The following is a 22,633-nucleotide window of genomic DNA, read 5'->3' as shown; positions in this document are numbered from 1 at the left end:
TTCATCCGGCGAGCAAAACTTCTCCGTCGAGACCTCTTCTAGAGGAGAGGCTGTGAAACCGATCAAGGAGCGTGGCGAGCCAATTCTCACGGATAGCTCTCTTCCCCGGCATTTTAGCCTCGGTGTAAACGCGAAAAACCGGCGAATTTAACCGTGCCATGGCTAAGTAAGCGAGCTACCGTCACGCTCGTTGAACGGGGAAAACTCCTACACGATTCATGTGGCTGTATACCGTGTAACTTTCCAACAATCGAACTTCCAGTCAAAATGCCTTGGCAAACGTCGAATCGAGTACCACTTAACCCTTTCGAGACTGGCGGCATAATCACGTCTAAAAGGTAGCTTTTAGCAAAATCTTTTTTATAACTTTTCCTAACGTCGAGACCTTTTGAGGTATAAACAGTATATTCGATTTAACCCTCTGCCGGGGTTTCTATGGTACACGTTACTATTTTTCTAATAAAAAATACTATTAGAGAACGCGTAATATAAAGAAGCAGAAGAAGGTCGCTTCTATAGGAGGAACCTTTAATCCTGAGCGAAATAAACTGCGTTCGATAATTTATTCCAATGTTTATACAGCTGGAGGAACTTCCAAGATATAAAAAAATCGAATTGCATCCATTCGACGAGTCTCTTCGAACGCAATATAATTCGTTTAAAACGTTTTTTTCGTATAATCAATAGGTAACGAGTTGTTCTAGATAATAATAGTTTTGATTGACTTACCCTCTATACCAGAGGGATCTAATTCTTCTAACGAATAAAACTTACATTTTTGCAGTTCAGTAAATTGACATATAGCATTTTTGATATTATCTCCGTAAGAAAATTTGTTTATCAGTTAAAAACGTCAAAGTGCTGTAGAGAGACCATAATTCGATTGTGCAATCTCTAGTGAATATGGAGGTTGTGCGATGACACTTTCCAATCTAATTCAACTAACTTTTTCGGCGTGACCTTCGCAAAGTGGTCGTGCGTCATCGCGCTATAGAATTACGTATTTATTCTTTTTCAGTGAAAAGACGATAGGCCCTTTTATTTTTATCTTTTATCTAGCCGTCCTTGATTAATCGTTGTATGGATAGATCTCCTGTTACTGCGTTTTTAGTATATAGGTATCATACCGTTCTGCCAAATTGAAAGCGTTAGTTTTTTCTTTCGTTTAAATTCTGCTTAGAAACTAACGTTTCTCGCTTGTTACGAGAACCTACAAATCTCACAGAGACTCGTCGTATTAAGTAATCGCTGCTATCAGGATTGCCAATCCTTTGATAGAAAATAAGAGAGAGATAGAGAGAGAGAGAAAAAAAAAGAGAAAAAAGAAAGAAACCAATCAGCGTGAATTCATTGAAAAAAAAAAAAAAAAAAGAAAATGGAAAAATAGAAATTCAAGCGAGAACGACAAGTTTACATTAGAGACGCGTCGATAACGTTTGATAATCTCGCGAGAGATTGAGCTTTAAATGTCTCAACTCAATTAAGGAGAGTTTGCGTTAACGGGAATTACCTTGCTCGTAGCCGCAGCCCTTGTGTCTGCCGTTCATAATGTCCTGGAAGAGGGTTTTGTCAGCATCGCTGTCGTGCAGCTTAGTCGACACGGCCACACACAGATTCTTCGTAGCGTCCCAAGCACAATGTGGATCCTGAAGTGCAACGCAAGACGCGCAGGTGACCGCCGCTGCCGCGTCGCAATGATGCAGTGGTACCGCACGAATTTCGGAGTCAGCAAACACGACCAACTTGCTCGCCTCGCCGGCCAGGTGGACCACCAACAGATCCTTGATCGCTTGTCCTGAACGTGAACGGAATTGGACGCTTTAATTCTCGTGTAGGGATTAAGCACGAAGGGATATCGGCTCGTAGTTCGGAAGAAAACGTGTTTGCTGCGGTTCGTGCGACGTTATCGGTCAACGTTTCACCAATGTTGGAAATTTGATCAACGAAGATTACTTTAATAAAAAGACTACTTTAATATTAATTAAAATTATTATGATCTTTGTAATACGTATTATTAGGATTTTTGCACATGGTAATTCAATAGTTTGATTAAATTCTTTGGCTTAGAATTTGAACATAGATAATGTAATTTCCATAATTGGATCGATGATTATCGGATGTGGAACGATCGAACGTTGAATTTCACGAGGCTCCGAGCGTTTCATTTGCAGGGCAAAAATGCGTGGAGATTTTCGAGGACCGCTTACCGTACTTGAGCACTTGAACATCGCTGACGATGACCTGGCTAACGTTGTTCAGAGAATCCGGCGCTCGAGTATTAAGCGCTTTGAGAACTCGGCCGTCGTCTACGAATAATTATGAAATTATCATAATTAAATGCCGTGCGAGTGCTTTTGTTCGCCGTGGCGCACAATTGCGGTAACTCACCTGTTCCGACGTACAGGATATCGTAGGCTTTGCCATCCAACGCCTTCACTTGAGGATCCACGGCGACTTTGGTAAATCTGTAACTGGAATATGACACTTCGGTTTGATCGTCGCTCTTTCAAATTATATTCCAACATCGTACTCTTACAATTGGTATCATTTTCGACACTCCAAATAATTGGAAACTCTACGAGATTACGTTAGCTGTGACTGTACCGGAAATTAACGTTGAACAAGTTGCGTTGCCATTTTGTATAATTCCATTCATTTAGCAATCTTGCTTGTTATAGTAAGTTGTTACGAAGCAATGTTTGACTTGAACATAAAGTTAGTTGCTGTCTAGTTCGCTTTTCGACGACTGCTGCTGCTGCTGCTGCTACTACTACTACTACTACTACTACTACTACTACTACTACTACTACTACTACTGCTGCTGCTGCTGCTGCTATTAACAAGTGTTTCGATAAAGCGGCTATCAAGCAAAGATATGTTCGAATATTAACAACATATTCACGAAAATAATAACGTTTATTCGTCTTCTATTCATAGAATAACTTGAGCAACTTGGAGAACCAAGGAAAGTATATAATTCCATTAAAAAAGAAAAATGTATCGATATATTTAAGGAGAAAAATCCTATTACAACAAGACAGCGCTTCGAATCACAAACAAAGAAATGACGAATAACGAGCAGCAAGCACTTACTTGAAGCTGACTTTGGTTATCACAGGTAATGAAAAGAAGGATTGGACCGCATCGTCCATGAGGGGGTGCGCTTTGACGAAATTTACGGTCACGTCTGGAAGTGTCCTGGAGTCGTTTACGCATGCACCGGGTCTAGGCTCGGGCACCTTTTCCGGAAGTACTCGCAACCAATTGCTGTTTATGGTTTCTTGTTCCTTGAACGCACCCTGGAAGACTTCGAGGACGTTCTTCATGGAGAAAGCGCAGACGGCCGAACCGCCGATCGAGTTCACGGGGGTTGTGAACACCCCATAAACCAAACGGGCACGCTCGCCGGCGTAAACTCCTTCCGTGACGTCGCTCGTTGACTCTGAAATAATTGTAAATCGCTCGATAAACCGCTCGTCCTCTACATATCGCGCTTTTCTTTGCTTCGTTTCACGCGTGGCTTACGGGCATCGATTTTCGACCATTTTTCCACCGATTTAGTCATGTTTCTTATTCCAATTGGTTGCTTTTGTAGCTACGTAATTTTTATTTCGCTGCTTCTCTCTTAACTAAAGGTCGAATTGACATTTTTCAATTTAGACAAATGTGTTTTTTCTTTTTGCAAGTTTCTCTGTGAGGAAAGAGTTGCGCGAATATCTTACAGTATGGCGAAAATGAATATTTTTAGAACTCTTTGCATTACTATTCATTGTAATATAAACGTATTCAAAGCTTCTTATTCAATATAGAACAATATTATTACAATTAGCTTTACTTTATGTGACGATGTTATCAAGTAAAATTACCAGTTTCAGCAGTTTATTTAAAGGAACAGTATCACAAAATCAGCTCTTTTTTAAAAAGGTAACAAATTTCCTTGAAACTTTCCCTAACATTGTTCCCTTTAACGTTAATAATTTATTATGCAACATACGAAAACCTGTTGTTACATAATTCTATTACACGTTTTAGAAGAGTTCAACGTTCGAAGCACTTCGAGCATCATAATTTAATTATTATCAGTACCTCTACTCCTCCACGTTACCGATGAAACCAACATCGCGTAATACATATATATGTGTGTAGATACGTATACATATATACTATACACTACAGAAAGATTAAATTCTACGTACGGCATTTTAAGAGAATTTCAATTTTCGATTAACTGGTTAGGAGGGTAGAAATTATTAATCAACGATTGCTACACGCAGTATACGCACGGTACTGTACTCCGTTAATGCGATACCATCGTTAAGTGATAATAACAATTTTGTGTTGGTTTGTCCATAACGCGCATTATAAAATTAGTATCCTTATAAAACTAACAGTTCAAGTGGGTGGTACATGCGAGAAATTGTAATTTCCTGGCTGCTAATAAGGTGTTAATATTAATTTGAACAGCGACCTCTTGCATAATGGGGTGAATGACGTTACGCCATAGCGTAATATCAATTATGCTAACTCGTGTGTGTATATGTAGGAAAACATGTCCTTTCCGAGGCTGTTCCGCTCCACACGTAAAATGTTAATATAACATTTTCACGTATTCGATTTAATTGAAAACCACTCGCTAATACGTCGTTGGTTAATGTATTACGAACGCTATAGATCATTTCATCATTCATGTTCAGTGTCATCGTTGGAACATTGAAAATTACTAATTTACATTAACGCGATAGTTCTTGTTAATTAAGCGGACACGAAATAACAGAGGCCATATGTTTGTCCCTGTGAATTAGTTCGCAACTTTCAGGGAAAACTAAAATTACGTATTACCGAAGGTCACTGTATTTCACCTCAATACTATTACACACAACGAGACATTCCATTTTGTGTCTTTTAAAGCAATTTTATAATATTTTGCAATTTTACAATTCGATACGTTGTCAGTTAATCCTATTTAACTAGAACTCTTTTATTTGTCTACTTGTGCGTTTAAAAATTACGCTATTCTTACGTAAACCATCCTGTTCTACAAAAATTCTGTTACTTTAGTATAACATTGTACTGTTATGCCACTTTGTAGCCATAATTTCCTCTACTTGAACTTGCAAAGACCAAAACGGATAAGGAAAAGAAATTGAAGGAAAGAACGAATAAATGAATGAAGGAAGGAAGGAAGGAAGGAAGGAAGGAAGGAAGGAAGGAAGGAAAGAGGCAAGAAGTATGAAAAAGAATCGATGTCAAGTGGAAAAGAGCAATCGTTGCAAAACATAGGATCGAGTATGACGTTAAAGAGGTTCGCCTAACGAGTTACCCTCATAGCCCGCTTGCATAGACAAAAATAAGGATCGGTCTCACAAAGAGCTCTTGAGTCATCTTAAATTCAAATTTGCCCTTAATGCATAGTTCGTGTGACACGAGCCGTGCCTTGATGTTAGCCTTTAAATCACGGACGTTTCGAATCGCTGCGCTAGTACACCGGTAGCCGATGATGGCCATTAATATTAAAAATTCCCCGGGAACAATAACGTTAAAGAACCGTAATCCAAGCGAGCAAAGACTGAATGGAAGTCGGTTGAAAGGAAACGTAGCGAAAGTTTTCTGTCACTTGCTCGTTAATTCCGCACGAGCGAGGCTAAAAACCATTAATGCGGCTATTCTTTGGGGGGCATTAGCACGAAGAAAGGGTAATTCGTGTTCGATAAAACATTGAATAAAACGTCGAACTGACGTCTCCCGGTTACGATATGCTGGGAAAACTCCCAAAGTGCTAGCTTCCAGAAATGACCAACATTTTATTGTTCTTTTTTTTTTTATTGTAGGTATATCGATTCGAAAATCAACTTGTTATCAGAAAATGATATTATCGTTTAGCTATATAATTAACAGATCACCAAGCATTGTCGTGCTTATTGGTACAAACACGTTGAGATAGTCGGAGCGGTAGGTATAGGTATTACTTCTGTGTAATTAAATTTTCTCGAGAATTAAGTTTCCTACGTTTCGTATAGCAAGTTCGACTAATTCGAAATAATTTTACGTGAATTTTAATACGATTTTTAGCGAAGAATTATCCACGTTTTACAGGAAATCGAGTTTAGTTTATCAGAGTTAAAAGTTTAGTTTCCTTTGCTCTTCTGGCGCTCGACTCATTCTTGTGCAACAGTTATCACTCGTTGGCCACCATGTTTACAAATTTCTCAATTTTTGCTGCACTGGATTTACGAGTTTATTACTCGCAGTAAACTTCCCCGGGAACTAAGCTAATTTCGCTAGAAAGTTACCGCTAAAGGCCAGTGTCCCAGTTTCTATCAGCTTAAGAAATCACCTCGGTGGAAACTCGGAATGACTTCGTCAAACTAATAAGGAATTTTCAAAAAACGTGTAATATTTGTTTTTCTCTCTTTCTCTTTATGATAAATGTTAACTTTCGCATATTTCTTATAAGATTAATAAAACACTAAGTACCAGACTTTAGATAGCTACAATTTTTAATCGTTTTCTATTATTCGCTATTTATGAGTTTCGGCACGGTACACCATGAGCTGCTACCATATGTCGGAATGCACTAGCAAATTACTTTTGAAATTCGACGATTCTTGTAATTTCCCGAATATTTTGGAAGAAGAAACCGGAAGCGTCTTATGTACCAATATTTCATATAATAACCAATTTAATCAATAATAATGGAATCCAAAAAACTCAATATCCCATGTGTAAGTTAACTTGAAAGCTTAACTTTTCTGAATATACATCTCTGTTATCGTGAAAATTATTATCGAGTAAAATCTAATCGATGAAAAGATACATAAATTTTTAGAATTCTAAGCTTGGAAAATCGTAAGGGAAATCACGACAACGGATAGTCACATTTAACAGGACGAAACGTCCACAAGTGCTCTCCGTAGTGCGATGAATTCAAAAGTGAATTTTGCGAGAAGGTGCGAAATGTAAAACGGTTTTCCACTGCTGAAAGAACTCGCCATGCCGTGCACGTTAAGCGGAATCATGTAATTACAAATTCGCCGACGGAAATTCGGGAAAAGCAGAAGCTGGAAGGATGATCAACGGGCCGAAAACGCAGCGACTTCGAGAATGCAAATTGTTGTTCGTTTCTTGTCAAAGCGGCAAGCACCTCGCTTTCAAAGTTGCGCGCTTACGGAAGCAGTTTTTAGTAAATATACTGCTAGCCTTAATAAAGCTCCGCATCCTTGATCACGAAAACACTCGACCAGCTGAATAGACGAACTAAGTTGAGGCTGCGTCAGTGTTACCAGGTTTAGCCTCTTTAAAAGGTTCGGTTAATTGTTTTCGTTTTTTATAGGGTCCGGATTTTAAAGAACGATGCTAACCCAGCGCTTCTATTTTTATTTAGTCATAGACTGATGGTATAGATCGATGAATTTTAATTAATTCATTGTTCCGCTATTATATAAGTAGCTCGAATAGAGGAAGTAAGTATGAAGTAAGTACGAAGATACCTACAAAAAGCGTTTTTCAGTTGTTTTTAAACTGGTTTCAAATTATTTAAAAAGTTTGCACGATATTTTAGTGCTTACTTGAATTCGCTTTCGACCAATACACGTTACAAACGCTCGTTCGGCGTTTTAATTTATATTCTACGTAATCCTTTAAAAATTGAAAAGTTCTTTGTGATCCATGTACAGGTACCACCATATAGGATTTTATTGTACACGTTTATTGCGTTTAAAATCAAAAGTTGTTCGTAGTACGCGGTACGGAATAAAAAAAAAGTATTGTTTTTACTTCCTAAGGCTTCGATTAGCAACATCGAAAAATTATAGCGAGCATTTTCTAAGCGGATATATGTACTAAAAAATATACTACTAAAAATCTGTAAATTATTAGAGATATTCGTTTCTCTTGGATATTTAAAAGCAAAAGATGATAATGGAAGTATAAAATTGTATACGTATTCTTTGCGAAATCCACTAGCGTGCAGGGAATAATGATTTCTGTTTAACAAAGATGCGAATAAAGCTACTGGATATTAAAACTGTTTGTTGACAAGCGCATGGTACGTGAATACTAGTTGGATGAAATTTTTGAATTTTCATCTGTGACGAAAAATCGAACGGAATGAATATACTAAACCAACTCGTACGTTTCCGCAATATCGTATAACGTTCGAAGCGCAAATAATTTTGCAGGGAAAGCGAACGATCTGAAACAAAGATTTATTCGCGATTATGTTTATTTCACTTTTATAGATCTAATATTTTACGCGACGAGAAGTCACTTTTCCTGCTAGTTGAAAAACAAGCACTTTCTCGCGATTCGACGTACGTAGCGATGCAAGAGGAAAACTTGTCGTAAACTCTGATCCGTATGTGTTTCCTTTCCGAATTTCAGTCTAAGTTCTTTTCGAAATATGTTTTCCAAGTCGGTGCTTTCTAAACGTCCACGTGAGTTTCCGTTCCAATGTTACGTAACAAAATGTTTTTACTCCGACCCAATGGCCCATGTTAAAACTCCTCGCCAATACATCGGAGGCGAATATACACGAGCAACCGTGCTACTTCGGAAATCTTCTTCTGCATTCGACAAACTTTCCACGAAGCCGATCAAACATGTATGTCACTCATCTATAGAACATATTTTCTTCCTTCTTTCGCTCGTAATCTGAATAAGTTCGTTTAACCGAGATGCAAATGCGTCTTTTACAATTACAGAGGAGATATTTTATTCTTAATTCATACGATCCTCGAAGGAAGATAAGAATGTTCCGACACCTTCGGTTTAAAGCAGAGGTTACAAGGATAAATTCTTAATCCGATAATCTTTAATATGATAATACGACGAGCTATGATCAATCTAGGTACTTTAATTGAATGGATAATACGCGCCAATAATGTTCGTGCATTCACCGATCTTTTTTTATCAGTCGCCTCACTTTTTTAACACGTTCAGGTCAGCGTGCGCCATCGGCGGCTCACGCTTGAATGTTCCATCGGACGGTGCGTACCAGCAAAAATGTAGTTCGTTTAACGACCAGAACAAATAAGCCATACAGTTGAACATTTAAATAATGGAAATTTAACGTACATTAATTGAAAAAAGGAGGATTTATTTAAAAAAATAATCATTTAATGTTATAAACTTATTATAAGTACGAATACGAGCACAGGAATAAAACAGCAGCGCCGGCGTGATCGTGTTAAGCCAACTCGTACTTCGTTTTAAATTCTTATCTGTTCCATCTCACTGCTTTATTTATCACTCTGTATCTCATACACGTACAATATTTTTTATTAATGGACTTTTTTCATCAATAAACAAATAAATAAATTAATTAAGTAAATAATTTTTGGAAACAGGTATCTCATTATTTGGATCGGAAACGTAAAATGTTTTATATTTTGAACGAATGTATTTCATTAGAAATGATTTTATACTTTCGACTATACACCGAGATTCAGTTTCGTTAAACTGCTATGCAGTGTTACTAACCGCTACAATGTACGAAATTACGAAAATTTTTCCCGCTTTTAAACTGAGAAGCTGAATATATTTTAAAAATGATTAGCTTGCGAAATGCACCGATTGACGAATTTTTACTTGATTATATGTAAGCAAAATTAACGAAGCCGCGAAATACTGTACGATATAATAATGTTGCTATTATATATATTATACATATGCAAGTATGGTATTATACTAATAGAATATTAATAGAATATCCGTAATTATACCATTATTAAAACGTTAATCTTGGCTTCGTTCATTTACGAGTATTTTGAAAATTCGTTTTACGATTATCATGATTATTCGCTGAAGATTCTAGTTGTGAGTGTGTAAAAATAATCTTCGGCTTTTCGCCGTACGATAAATCTGTACGTGAAAGTTTGTCTGGTATTGGGATGTGGTATTTGCAAAGGAACGACGTGTGTATGAGCCGGTTAGTTCTTACTTTAAATAAGCCACGCGGATGAACGTGTGGCGTACGATCGTGAAAACATTGGCGAATAACGAGAGAACCGACTGGGTACGTCGAAGGGGCGAGCGAACGTGGCTTTGTCCTTGTTGCTCGTCTCTCGTCCATTACCTTTCTTAAGTTTAAAAGTCGAATAAGCCAACCAACTTCCGCTTACGTTCCTCTCTTCGGAAAAGCACGCGTGAAAGTGGAAACTCGGCTACGTTGGCGAAAAACTTTTCGTAGGCGAATTATTCTTCCCCTTAAAATACGATAGGTGATATTTTTTCGGTCGTTCGATTTTAGTCAGAGACAAAGCATGGTCGAAGGAAGTTTGTCAAATTCACGTTCTTTCGGTTATCGATGAGGGTTCTAGCGAGATCGTTGGTGAAACGAGTAATCCCCTCGCTTTTTCTTTCCTTTTGAAAGGCAGTCACAGAGGCCGAGGCTGATGGAAAAGCAATTTAAGAATTCGTACACTCGTCCTAGTTAAGTGCCACCGTACCGTTCTAATATTTGCCGACAGGGCAATTCTCAGTCGTACAAGATGATCACAAATATTATCGGCTATTATATAAGAAATCAATATGGTCACCTATATTGACTTAGTTAATTAAAACTTCTTGCCAGTTGAGGCTTGGGCTATTAACACTCTGACTGCCACGTCGAAATCACATTTTTATTATTCAAAATATATAATGGCAAAATAATAATAAATTGATGATGTAGACAACATTCTTCCCCAATGGACCGTTTATCTTATTGGTGGTCACGGATGACCACCGTGGGCGCCTTGTTAACAGTTGATAGCGACATATTATAACAAGGCTTCCTTTATTTCAACAAATCATTCGCATTTGTTATTTCGTCGTAAGCAAAACATGCAGAATATATAACGTGAAGATGAACAGAAGATATTAAGCTGAAATGGTAGAGGTCCGCAAAGAAAATTATGTTTGTGATAAACCAATGATAATGGTAGATTACAACAGAGGAAAATGTGCTGTAGATTTATCAGATCAAATGATAGCATATTTTACACCACATAGAAGAACTCTCAAGTGGTATATAAAATTAGCTTTACAGCTATATAAACAGAGTTATTGTTAAATACATCAATTTCAAACGCGATGATACTCTATAAATAAGCAACAAAAACAAAAATCAAGGTATCAGATTTTAGAATGGCACTCGCAATGCACCTTACACAGTGCCATTCACCAGAGCCGTTGAATATACTTATTCGACAAAGATTGCGACACGAAGTGCGGAAGAAAGAAGAGCAAGCGTTCCTGGCACAACAATTTTGCAGAGTGTTGTAAAATAAAATGTTAAGCAGTTAGGATTAAAAATTGATAAGAATCGGACCAAAAAGATGACCACCTATTGTCCACATTGTATTGATGAGCCACATTTATGTTTAAAGTGTTTTAACACAGTGCATCATTAGATGCATGATTTGTTCTCTTTTTTTTTTATTGATGTTCTAATAAATATGTTTAATTCTTCAATGGGGCACTTTTTGTTTCAAAGTATCTTCTATTTATCATTTATATTCAAAATGCCCACCGTGGCGTCACAGGAGAAACCGTAGCCGATCGTATATGACCAACGTGACAGTCAAAGTCTTAAGCAAAGCCCTCAGAAATAGCTACGTATATTACGTTACACGTCGTAAATCTAATCAATCGAAAAATCGAGGAAAATCTGTAAAAGTGAAAATCATATTCGATATGACTCCTAAGTAGATACGCGGTCTTGGGTGACTACATTTTCATCAATTACAACGAGGCAACGACGACCGTTTAAATTTGGTCAGAGGAAAGTTTAATCGAGAGAAAATCGCTGATCCACGAACTTGCCGATCAGCGATGCTTTTCGTTAGATAAGTCCAAATGGGCGGGGATTTCCCTTCAAGGCGTAGATAGACATTATAGTTATGATAGTCGAGAGGGTACGGTCTTGACTATTAGAGACCACGAGTAAATAGAGATTTTTGACTAAATTGTGGCCGCTGATAATTCATTCGGCGAGGCATACTTTATTTTGACACTTTCCGTGTCAAGCCATTTCCGGATTTAAATTCGATCCTCTGTCGATTAAGGTTTTCATTGGAACGCGAATCGACTTTATAGCGGTACAATATCAGCCGAACAGAATCGGTTTTATCGTATGTGAAATACATCGATGATGTTTCCTTCCTTTGACACATTGGAACAGCTGTAATTTTGTGTAATTTAATAATATCGATTTCTACTTCTATCGAGCTAACTAGACGTTTCTCATCGTATGACAAAGTCGGAATTATTTCGTGCACGTCAAATTCTGCTTTCATTGACTGCAGATCTACTTGCAAAATATTTCGTTTCTTTCTTTTTGCTAGTTCAGTTGCTATCGCACAGCAATCAGCATCGCAAGCAAATTTCTATTATCAAAAGTTGCACGTTTCGTAGTAGAATCACGGAAATATTGCCACTTGTACAAATAACACGTTTACTGAAAGTGTGACACAGCTACGTTTTTTTTTTTTTTTATTGAAACAACGTTGCTTTTTTAAAATATTCGACGCAAAGATACGGCAGACATAGATGAATTTGTTAGAGTTAGTTCTGCATATAAGAGGTAGTTTGCGTTGAGTTCTCTTTGACCTATAATACATCAGGTGCATTAAAGACGATAATTAAGTATTGATTAAGGCTGTTATGAAACGTGTTGTGATAGCATTTAATTACAGAAGGTATCGGTTAACTCAAAGTCTCTCGTGAATCACCGAGGAGCGTGTTATAATAATAATTATCATTTTCAAGATACAGCGGATCTAACATCAAGAGAACGTCACGACAGGCTGTTTTCGACTCCTAGACTCGATCCTGAAATCACTTTTAATTTTTAATCCTCAATTGCCAATACGTTCTAGGAAAAGTAGATTCAACAGCTTTTTTGGTGCTGGCTTAAATTCAACAATAACTGGAAATAACTGGAGCGCGGCTAACACCATTGACAAAAAACTTTCAGGTAACAAAGGTACATATCCAAGTCGGAGATCCGGAAAATTATAGAACTTTGGTGATACGTAGAGCGTATATAAGCAAATATGCATAGACTTGTAAGTAAATTTAAATACGCGTATTAAATATGCGTACAATCTTTCCGAAAACTTGTTTCACTAAGAAAAACGGATTCAACCGGTATACGTTCCATGGTAAATTCCACGAGCCGTGTATGCTTTTGATAGTTTTTCATTGAAAGGATTTCCACTATTGTTCCAAATTCAACAGGAACAGTCGAGGAACAAAGATACGAACGGTAGCTGTAACCGATCGAACGTGAAAGAAATTCTACAAATTCTCGCGCGAAATACACGAGTCTCGAATGATTATACCGATGTTTAATTCGAAAAAACGCGTAAAAATTTATAGCGATTTATTTATTTGTCAGAAATATTTCAAACTTTCGAACAGATTTTTAAGAATAAAATATTTGTGATTAGATTTGTAATTAGAATCGTATAAACACACAAGAATCGAATATTAAGGTAAATCGAAAGTGGTTTGTTCCTTTCGAAACGAGGAAATTCCACCTTCTTTCTGATATAATGACGAGGACGGAAATCGCGCACCGACAGACTGAGTAGCTGGTTTTCGCGGTGAAATAAAAATCGATGGAATATGCCTGAGGCAGGCTTTTTAATCACGATATACGCCGTAAAGGATCGCCGATACCGATATTTGTTCTACGCGTTTTCAAAGGAAAACTGATTAATTCCAACGAGTGCGAGCGCGTGGCATTCACGCGTTAATACGTTATAAAAGTACGAGTTTGTTGGAGGAACTAGATGAGCTTTTTGAAACTGGGCGGCGAGACAAACTACGTATTTGAAGATCGTTTAATACATTTTTGATTATTTTAACTAGTTGCAGGAAAAGTCAGCCGTTTTCGGTTACCTTCGTTTCGCGATCGTGAAATATTGTGATCCGCGTGTAATGGGACATCGTGGAAAGAATCGCAATATAGCTTTAATTAATCGCGTGTTTTCCTTTCCGCGATGTATCTGTTTTCGAATTTTCAAGTTACCATTACTTGTATCAACGAATTTAATTTTTGCGGTACTCCGCAAAATTTGTTATGGCTTTCGAGTATTAAAATACCGTGGGAAGATATTTTCCATTTAATCTTTTACCATCTGTAATCACAATTCTACAACGTAAAATATTTCTGAAAAAATATCAAATTACCTTTGCACGTTCATTATAAAGTAACGAATATCGGTAATATAATAAAAATATGAATTCAATTGTAGAAATTAATTTCTATTTATTAGGCGTGTATCATTGCCTGTGTTATGAGAATAATTTCATATTATGAAACAAAGGAAAGCAATTCCATTAACGATGCAAATAACAATTACGTACTACGTTTCCACAAAGAACTAAATTATTCAACAAATTGTTATTATTTGTATCGTATTGTTGAATTTAATACGAAGAAATTTTTGCCCACTAAACTCGCTTGTTATTTCCCCACAAGTAATGTCGTTAATATTCTTTCCTTATATAGTAAACGTGTCGATGGCACTACAATGACGCGTGATATCCAAAGGGTTAGAGATCATTTCCATAAACTTGAAAAGAAACGCAATCCCTTATCGTCCTTTCGATTACAAGTATAATACCCTATACGTATATCGATCGATGGCATCGAGCCATAAAATAGCGTTTCGAACTTCTACCACGATCTTCTATTTCCTTTTATACCGGCATTTCGTTAAGGACCGAAATTTTCCCAGAACATATTGAATTCTCGCGCTTGGCTCCACCTCGGTACGAGTTACGATCAATAAAGAAGCAAAAGTTACAGCTACTTTGCATGCACAAGTATACTAATGATCTCTTTATTTTAGTTTACCCACGTGCCACCTACAAACCTAGTTACAGCTAGTTTCATCCGGAAACGAAAGAGGGTTGTTGTTAAGCTTTTCGTAACGGTTATCTCTGTCGAAAGTCAGTGGTACGCACGTTTGAGCGAAGCTCGTGTTACCATCGACCATCGATCTAATCGATGGAAGACAATCGTCTTCTTAACACTTCACCGATCGATAGCCGATTAATCGTCCTTTTGTTGCCGACAATCTTTCTCGTTATTTGAGCAATAATTTGTTATTTAGTACGAAGGTATCTTGCTCAGTTGCGTTGCTTTGTAAGCTCCCACAGGTTTATACCAATTTGAAAAACTTACCGTTTGAGATGAACGGAAAGAATGCTATTGGAGAGTCTAAACCGAAACAGAGCCTGCGCCAGGGAGAATCTGCGCCTGAGTTGCCGGTCGGACGTGCGTATGTTGTTGAATCGCTAGCGGCCGGTAAAGTGTTAAAATTGTATTCGCGAGAACAGATGTGCTCGTCACATTTTATACGAAGATTGTTTGGCGGCGAGCGGCCATAGTCGTAGGAATGAGAGAGTTAAATTTTAGGAAATTCTTTTGGAAGCTTGTTTGATTTATTCGGAAACCGCGACACCTCGAGCTCATTAGTTTTACGTTTCTTGGACGTACCGTGTTTCCGTGCCCCAGGAAACGTATTCTCGCGCAACTTCTCTATCCGCTCGATATGTCCCTGCGGCGCGGCGGCCCCTTGTCGTTCCCCGAGAATTTAATCTCGTATCGATTCCCCGACTTCTTGGTTTCTGGCGCTGCCAATGTCGCTGGATAATCTATTATTTCTAACGTCACCGTTACACCACTAATCTCTTAACGACGATTAAAAATCGACGAATGGTAATTAGGCGACTGATGGATGGCTTCGGTGCATGATTGCTACAGTTTACTGGCACTTGCAATTAGAATTAAGGGTGAAAGATCGAACGTGTTTACTTATAAACTATCTTCGAGTGCAGCGTCTGGATACCACCATTTGTAGCTACTATCGTAACGAATATCGATGAAATTAAATAGTTTCTGCTGATTTTTACGTTTAAACAATCACGTTATCGAGAAATGAAACGAATGGAGTTGCGTGCAATTTGTAATAGCAAAGATATGCAATTGATATATCTGATTAATATTAAAATAATAAATACGATCCAACTTTTCTGTGCTTATCACCAACGCTAATTTATCTACAATTTAATCGTAATTTATTTGAAATCTATCCACGATTTATCTATAATAGCGGGAGAAACGAACGAACGTATGCCGGTTGACTTGTCAACCGTGTCCAAGTCTCTCTTGGCAGCCACGTTGCTATTATGCTACGAGCTAACGATAGCCAGATGTAACATTAACGAAACGAGTTCAGGGCTATCGTTGAAAGTAGCTCGAATTCCTGAGCGTTTGAAAATTTCAAGTTGATAACGAAAACAATGACGGCTAGACTCGGTATCTAATTGTTATGCAGTAATAACAATCAGCCGTTTGATAAGCTGTCGCGATTAAATAATTCTCTGGCTGTCATTACGTGGAACGTTGGATTTTAACCCTCAACTTAGGATCGTATCGCGTAAAATATAGAATGCATCGTTAAAAATAACATAAAAGAATGGTAAAATTTAAACAAATTACTATTTAGCATAGCTAACATATAAGATTTGGTCGTAATGCAAAGGAATTCTTTGTCGGTGCAGGATCTTGGTATTCTTCTCTCCTCTGACTTCAATTTCGCGGAACAACATAAAATTTTTAGAGACATATAGTGTTTTTAGAATCTTAGGAGTCATTGCAAGAATTTTTAAGTTCTTCCGAAATGGCGGTACTCTGGTTTTATTTCTTTGTTTCCCTGGTTAGGCCAATATGGTTCCATAATCTGTTCAAATTCTGTCGACATAAATTTCTTCGCCTAGTTGTCCAACATTTAGAGACTTCCACGAACCTCAACTGTTTCGAGTTCAACGTCATCGTACATTGTATGGCTATTTTAGTTGCTTCAATAGTATGACGCAAACGTGTCAATAGTATACAAACATATATCTAGTGATCTTTTTTTCCGCAACCATTTCGCTTACTTAAACACCAACGATCTCATATATCGTTTTAGATCTTGTGCGTGTCATTATTTTTCTTCCTATTTCACCAGTTAGCAATTCTTGGTATCTAAATTCTATTTAAGCGCGTGCTTAGTTTTCTTTTTTCGTTTAATTACGTATTAGTCAGAAGCAGCCTTAGCTATTAAGTTCCTAGTAATTATAAAATTATTAATGGATCACTCACCTGCTTGCGTGTCTTTTCTCTTTTGTATTACTAATGGTATTTCCGTCACATACGATATAACGAATAAAGTAAAATAAAATAAAAATTAAATAATCGGACCAAACCGTGGCCAGTTATTTACGATCCAAAGATATCGATTAAGAGCTATAACAAGAGAAAATTGATCGTGCGAAAAACGATTTAATAGAAAATTTCCCATTATGTCGAAAATATTCACTTAGGAAGAAAATACATTTTATAAATACGCTTTATAGATTATTGAATCGATATTATTTTATAAAAGAAACGCGTTGCTTTAAACGCACGTCGAAGTTTATTAAGATGCATAGTATAATAAGCGCAATTCGCGCTTGGCAGACTGTCGATTAAAATATCATTTATTAAAAACTTTCCTCCGTGTATGCACGATACATAATGGCGAAGAAAGAGGAAAGTTTTCAATTTCTAGTTGTGAGAGAAACTCGAGCAGAAGCAACGCGCATCGAAGAATTAAGCGAATTAAAAACGGTAAGTGACATAAAGCTGAAACTTTGTTCACGAAGAGAAACTCAATGATTTTTTAGACAAGATGTTTTCTTATCGAGAAATCGGTGTATCGTTAGTTTTCATTAAAATACTTATAAGGGCTTTTAATTAAAACTATAAGCATTTTCTTTTCATTCGACGCAACGATATGGAGCAAAAGCTTTCATAAAATTCATGTGAGTTTTCATTCAACATAAATCTATATTATTCGAAATAAATTGCAATTGCAGCGAACGAGCTGTGGTTAATACAGCGATTAACTATCTCGAGCGAATTGCAATACTTTTTATTATTTCCAGTAGAACAAATGTTTCGATATATATGTGTTTAACGTCGATCTGATTTCTGTAACTTGTATAAAATAAAATTGTTATTTCTAGTTCTTGCCGGGGGAATCGATGTTTCTATATTAATCTTTTTAAAATCGATCCAACATTTGTAACTTACAGAAAAGAAACTACAAACCCGATAGTCTTTCACATTTTCGAACTTATATTTCTATAATATTTAACGTAAGAATTTCCAGGTATTTTTTTCTCCATCCGAATTATATAATAGTCACCTTTCAAAGCTTTCGCGCAGCTACAATTCTTTTGATTTTACGCTTTCTCAATGTCTTTACGAGTCAATAGAGAGTGCATTGATATTTGAATAAAGAATCCTTTAAAATCCCGCGAAAGGAGATGATTCCGTTGCAAAGAATATCATACACAGAGCACCGGAATTGTTTTCTTTCTGTTCATTTCTAGACTATAGTAGCGGAAAATGTCTTTATGTTAATTCCAAGAATGCCCGAGATATTCCTTACTCAGCTCTTATCTGATATTTCTTTCCCGTATTTTGCTTTCTTACGCTTCTTATTACTTATCTTCAGCTTCACGAATGGTAACACACTGCTTATTAGCTTGTTATACATTTTTCAATATTACATCCAGATAATAAGACTCTGATATCGCCGTTGTAAATCTTGTTAATATTCAAGCAATCTATATATTTAACTTATTAAGTTTCCCCTTACATTCTTCTATATACCGTCATCGACTCTGTAAATCGCAACGCATTATCCACAAACGAGATTATAACATCGAAAATGTGTTTAAGACTCGAAGGATTTTAAGGTTTCTCTTCTTTCTGGAAAACGTTCAACGCCAAAAACCGAAAATCCTCGTAGCTATATGATCCGACCACCTTCTCGAAACCACCGCCATATTCGACCGAAACCGACCAGTCCATCATCAACGATTTATACAGCCAATCTATCTCCCGCCGTTCACCCAAAGCAGCAGTCTACTCGTAGTCGTTTCAACGTCGGTCGCCCGGCGGACAGCTATTCTCTTTCCATGCTGCCCATGCCGTGGCGGTTTATTTTCCCGCGTACCTTTATCCATCTATCCGTCTATATTTCCCGGTTGGTTGCCCAGCGGCCACGTCCGACATTTTTTCTTCGGCCGTCATCTGGAAAGGACAGCAACGCCGAAGGGGGTCGGAAGGGAGTTGGACGGGGCCCTTCGGCAGCCAGATGAGCGTAGGACGAGGCAGACGGCGATGGAGGTGGGCGTGTAGGTTGTCCGAGCAATCGGCGGGATAGTCCGGAGCTGCGATTTGGCAGCGATCCACCGGCGGCTCTCCGAGCTGGACCATAGCCAACTTTCCTCGGCCGGATAGGGATTTTGGTTCGATGTGCGGCGACAATATTCTACGTTTATACGAGAACCAGCAGTCTGTGTCTCCCCTCTGCCATCCTCTGCCATCCACTGCCACCCTCTGCCGCTCCGGAGCCGCGACGCGACGTGTCTCCCGTCCACACAGTTCGTTCGATCCTGCGGGTCGACGGTGCACGGAGCGACCATTGTGTTCCGCACTCGAGGCTGCTGCTGCTGGTTCATTTCGCCGCTGCTGCATAACCAACCCAGCCGACTTATCGAGTGACAAAGTACATAGGCGCGCGCGCGCCGAGCTCTGAAAACCGCTGAACGTGCCGGTGAATATGTACCTAGAATATGTACCACACTGATGCGAGATGAGGAGACGGGGAGAACGACGGAGATTCCGAGCGTGATCGTGGAACTGATGGCGAAGGGAATGCGTGTCCGACACCGCGGGAACCGAGCTTGATGGCTCTTCCTCCGGGATCCCTGTCGGGGCTTCCGACATGGTTCCCGTTAGGGTTCTCTGCTCTCAGGTTTTGCCCTCCAGAGGCACATTTTCGAAACGCCTTGATTCCTTTTCTTTTCCTTTTTTCCAGAGACGGAATTTCATGTGGAAAGGGAGTTTATTCGATCCGGCTTTCTCATTGTTGTTTTCGATGCATCGTCTTCGTGTTGATTTTAGACCAACACTTTTGTTCTTCGTTTTTTAAACATCCGACGAAGGGTTAGGTTGTCCGCTGTGTGCCGGTTCCGCTTTGTTCTCTTTCCCTCCTCGTTTCAATGGCTATTTTTCGTTCGAGATTGTTGCAATGAACTTTAAAAGAACTTCAACGTTTTCTTATTTTTTTAAATCTTTTTACCGCGTTTGTATACCAGCGTAAGAATAATAGGTAGTAGTTAACGATGAAAGATAAATATATTTAACTTATATACGAGTAACATTTCAAAATAAATCAAATATATCCTGTTAATATTTTTGATAAAATTCGATTTATAATAAAACGAGCAACGTTTTATTACGCATCATATACGGCATGTGAAAGCTTAATTATTCGATAATTGGATATTAAGGTTTTGTATTGTTTTGTATTATACGCTTGAATATGTGTATTGTGTATTTTGTATATTTCAGTGGATTTTATACAATATTACTGACGCTCATCGAGCGCTCGTTCAAAGCGAAACAAAATAGGTATCAATGTATCGGACGTCTAGTGCCTCTTCATATCTTTCCGTGCTTTTTGGTATTTTTATACAGATGTCGAAATACAACTTTTTCACCAGATACGTGATCAATTTCACTCGCGTTCAAAAAAAGATCTTCAAAAAATCAAAAACAGGAAAAAATTATCATCGTATTCGTTCCTCTCTTTTTTCCATTCTTAAATAACCGGATTAATAAACGCGGTTAAAGATGAAATTTTCTTACGCGTAATTTACGAGATCGATGGACCAACCTACGAAACGGTAAACGGTAGCCTAACCTTGAATAACTATACGAAATGCTTAAAAGTTGCCAGTAATATCACCGTTGAACCCGTCTTTCTTCCTCTTATCTGACGTTTCATCGAAACTAATCTCAGCGTACGTTTCAGATAACGCTCCGAACGACACGTCTGGTCCACCGTATAGTCGCAACAAATTCACCTCGGTTCTCTCGTTCAATTAACTCTTGACCTCTTTCGAAGGGGACTTGGAAAATTCGTTGATTAAAAACTTTGTTTATGACACGAGATATCCGTGCGAGTGGCTATCAAAAATGAAAGCTTCAAAATCACGTTCTCGTGATTTATCCGCTCCATTGGTTCTTCGTTCGCGCAACAAAAATTCCAAAAGCATCCTAATCTTTTGGTAATGACAATAATCTTTTGGTCTGACAATAAGATCAGCCACTTTTCTCATCATCAATTTGTCGGTCTACAGCGGCTATCGCGAGCCAAACGTTTATGACGCTTTTAACGCAGGATCGTAAATATTTGTTCAATCGAGTAGTGTTCTTGCGACGCAGCAATTTTTTTCCAACTCGTATACAAGTTCGTAATCGTAAAAGAGTTACATAATCGCAAGTTCCTTCTATTTTTCGCTGTTCCAACGATTTTCATCTCAGCGATTTTGTAAAGAGCGTTGCTGTTGATTGATTCTCGATGGGAAGAGTGTTATTCACAGCAATCGTTTCTACCAAACAGGTACTTCACACGGCAAACTCTCCTTACAGACACCCAGCCAGCATTCTATTCCATCGAACGATAAGGACAACGCGAAACTAATCGGAGCGGACCCAGCAAACGAAATGAGACGAGCAACGTAACAAAGAAAAATCGTTCGGATGTTATTCGCGTGACGCAGCAGAAAGATATTAGGCGGTCGGGAGGCTGTATAAAACGAGGGCCGACGGAATGATAATGTAATAAGTGGCGGTGATAAGGAAAACTAGTTTGGCCGGACGAGAAGCGCCCTGGGAAATTGGTGGGTCAGCAAAGGAAAATCGCTGAGCAAAAGCGAAAACGGAAAAGAGGAAAGAGCAGAGCAGAGGAGGAGAATAGTGGTGAATGTAATGGATATTGAATCGAGTACGCGGTGACCAAGCAACGAATCAAATCCATTTGCTCGTCACCATGTCGTTAAGTTATAATTGCACGCTCCGCTCCGATCGATTGGTGCTCTTTCTTCTGTTCGCTATTTTCTCAGCTAAGGGTCGTTGAAAACGATTGGCCGCGATAAAACGTGCTCCATAAGAAGAAGAATTACGCGGGCAGTCGTTGATACACAGCTAGATACCGAGGCTAAGAGAAAGAGAGATGAAGCTGAATGGATTTCTAGTAAGCTCCGTAAGGAATATCGGAGGCGTCTTATCTGCGACGATATTTATAACCGGGAAGCCCGATCCTCTCTCTTGCCAATTTACGTTGCATCCTCGAAATTGCCAGCTAGCAATTACTCAGACATACTGACGTAAGAATGAAGAATAAACGAGTAGGTTTATCGAGTATCTACCAGGATCCAGATTTTCTCGTCTTTAGCAACGAAATTTCAACCGGGGAAACTATTATCTCGACTACGGATGAACAGAGAGAGAGAGAAAAAAATTTATTTGCGTTAACGGTAGCAATTTAACTTTGAAATAAAATTATTCTAGCTATTGGTTGGCGGGCATCCAGGTACTTTGATCGATTTGTAGTAACAACGTGCAAACCAATTTTACCATAGCGACAAAATATCTCTGAACAGAGTGTAAGCGACGTTTCAAACGCGAAACATTGAAACGTAAACGTTGGTCTGTTTTTCCGTTAATGGGAGTGAGTAATGGAAGTACAAGGAA

General features: G+C 38.2%; 1 protein-coding gene across 3 annotated transcripts in view; it reads right to left on the bottom strand.

Annotated features, from left to right (window-relative positions):
- Window positions 1–22,633, bottom strand: part of LOC139989066 (semaphorin-1A) — a 368,578-nt gene that overhangs the window by 11,406 nt on the left and 334,539 nt on the right. For all 3 annotated transcript variants that reach the window (XM_072006980.1, XM_072006978.1, XM_072006979.1), the window contains exons 10-13: window positions 3,094–3,442; window positions 2,389–2,471; window positions 2,208–2,306; window positions 1,511–1,795 (exon numbers count right to left, since the gene is read on the bottom strand). In XM_072006980.1, coding sequence (XP_071863081.1) covers window positions 1,511–1,795; window positions 2,208–2,306; window positions 2,389–2,471; window positions 3,094–3,442 — 816 coding nt within the window. The remainder of the gene's footprint in view (window positions 1–1,510; window positions 1,796–2,207; window positions 2,307–2,388; window positions 2,472–3,093; window positions 3,443–22,633) is intronic.

Source organism: Bombus fervidus, chromosome 7, assembly GCF_041682495.2.
Source record: "Bombus fervidus isolate BK054 chromosome 7, iyBomFerv1, whole genome shotgun sequence".
In the NCBI taxonomy this organism is placed as follows: domain Eukaryota; kingdom Metazoa; phylum Arthropoda; class Insecta; order Hymenoptera; family Apidae; genus Bombus; species Bombus fervidus.
This window is presented reverse-complemented; position numbering and strand designations above follow the sequence as displayed.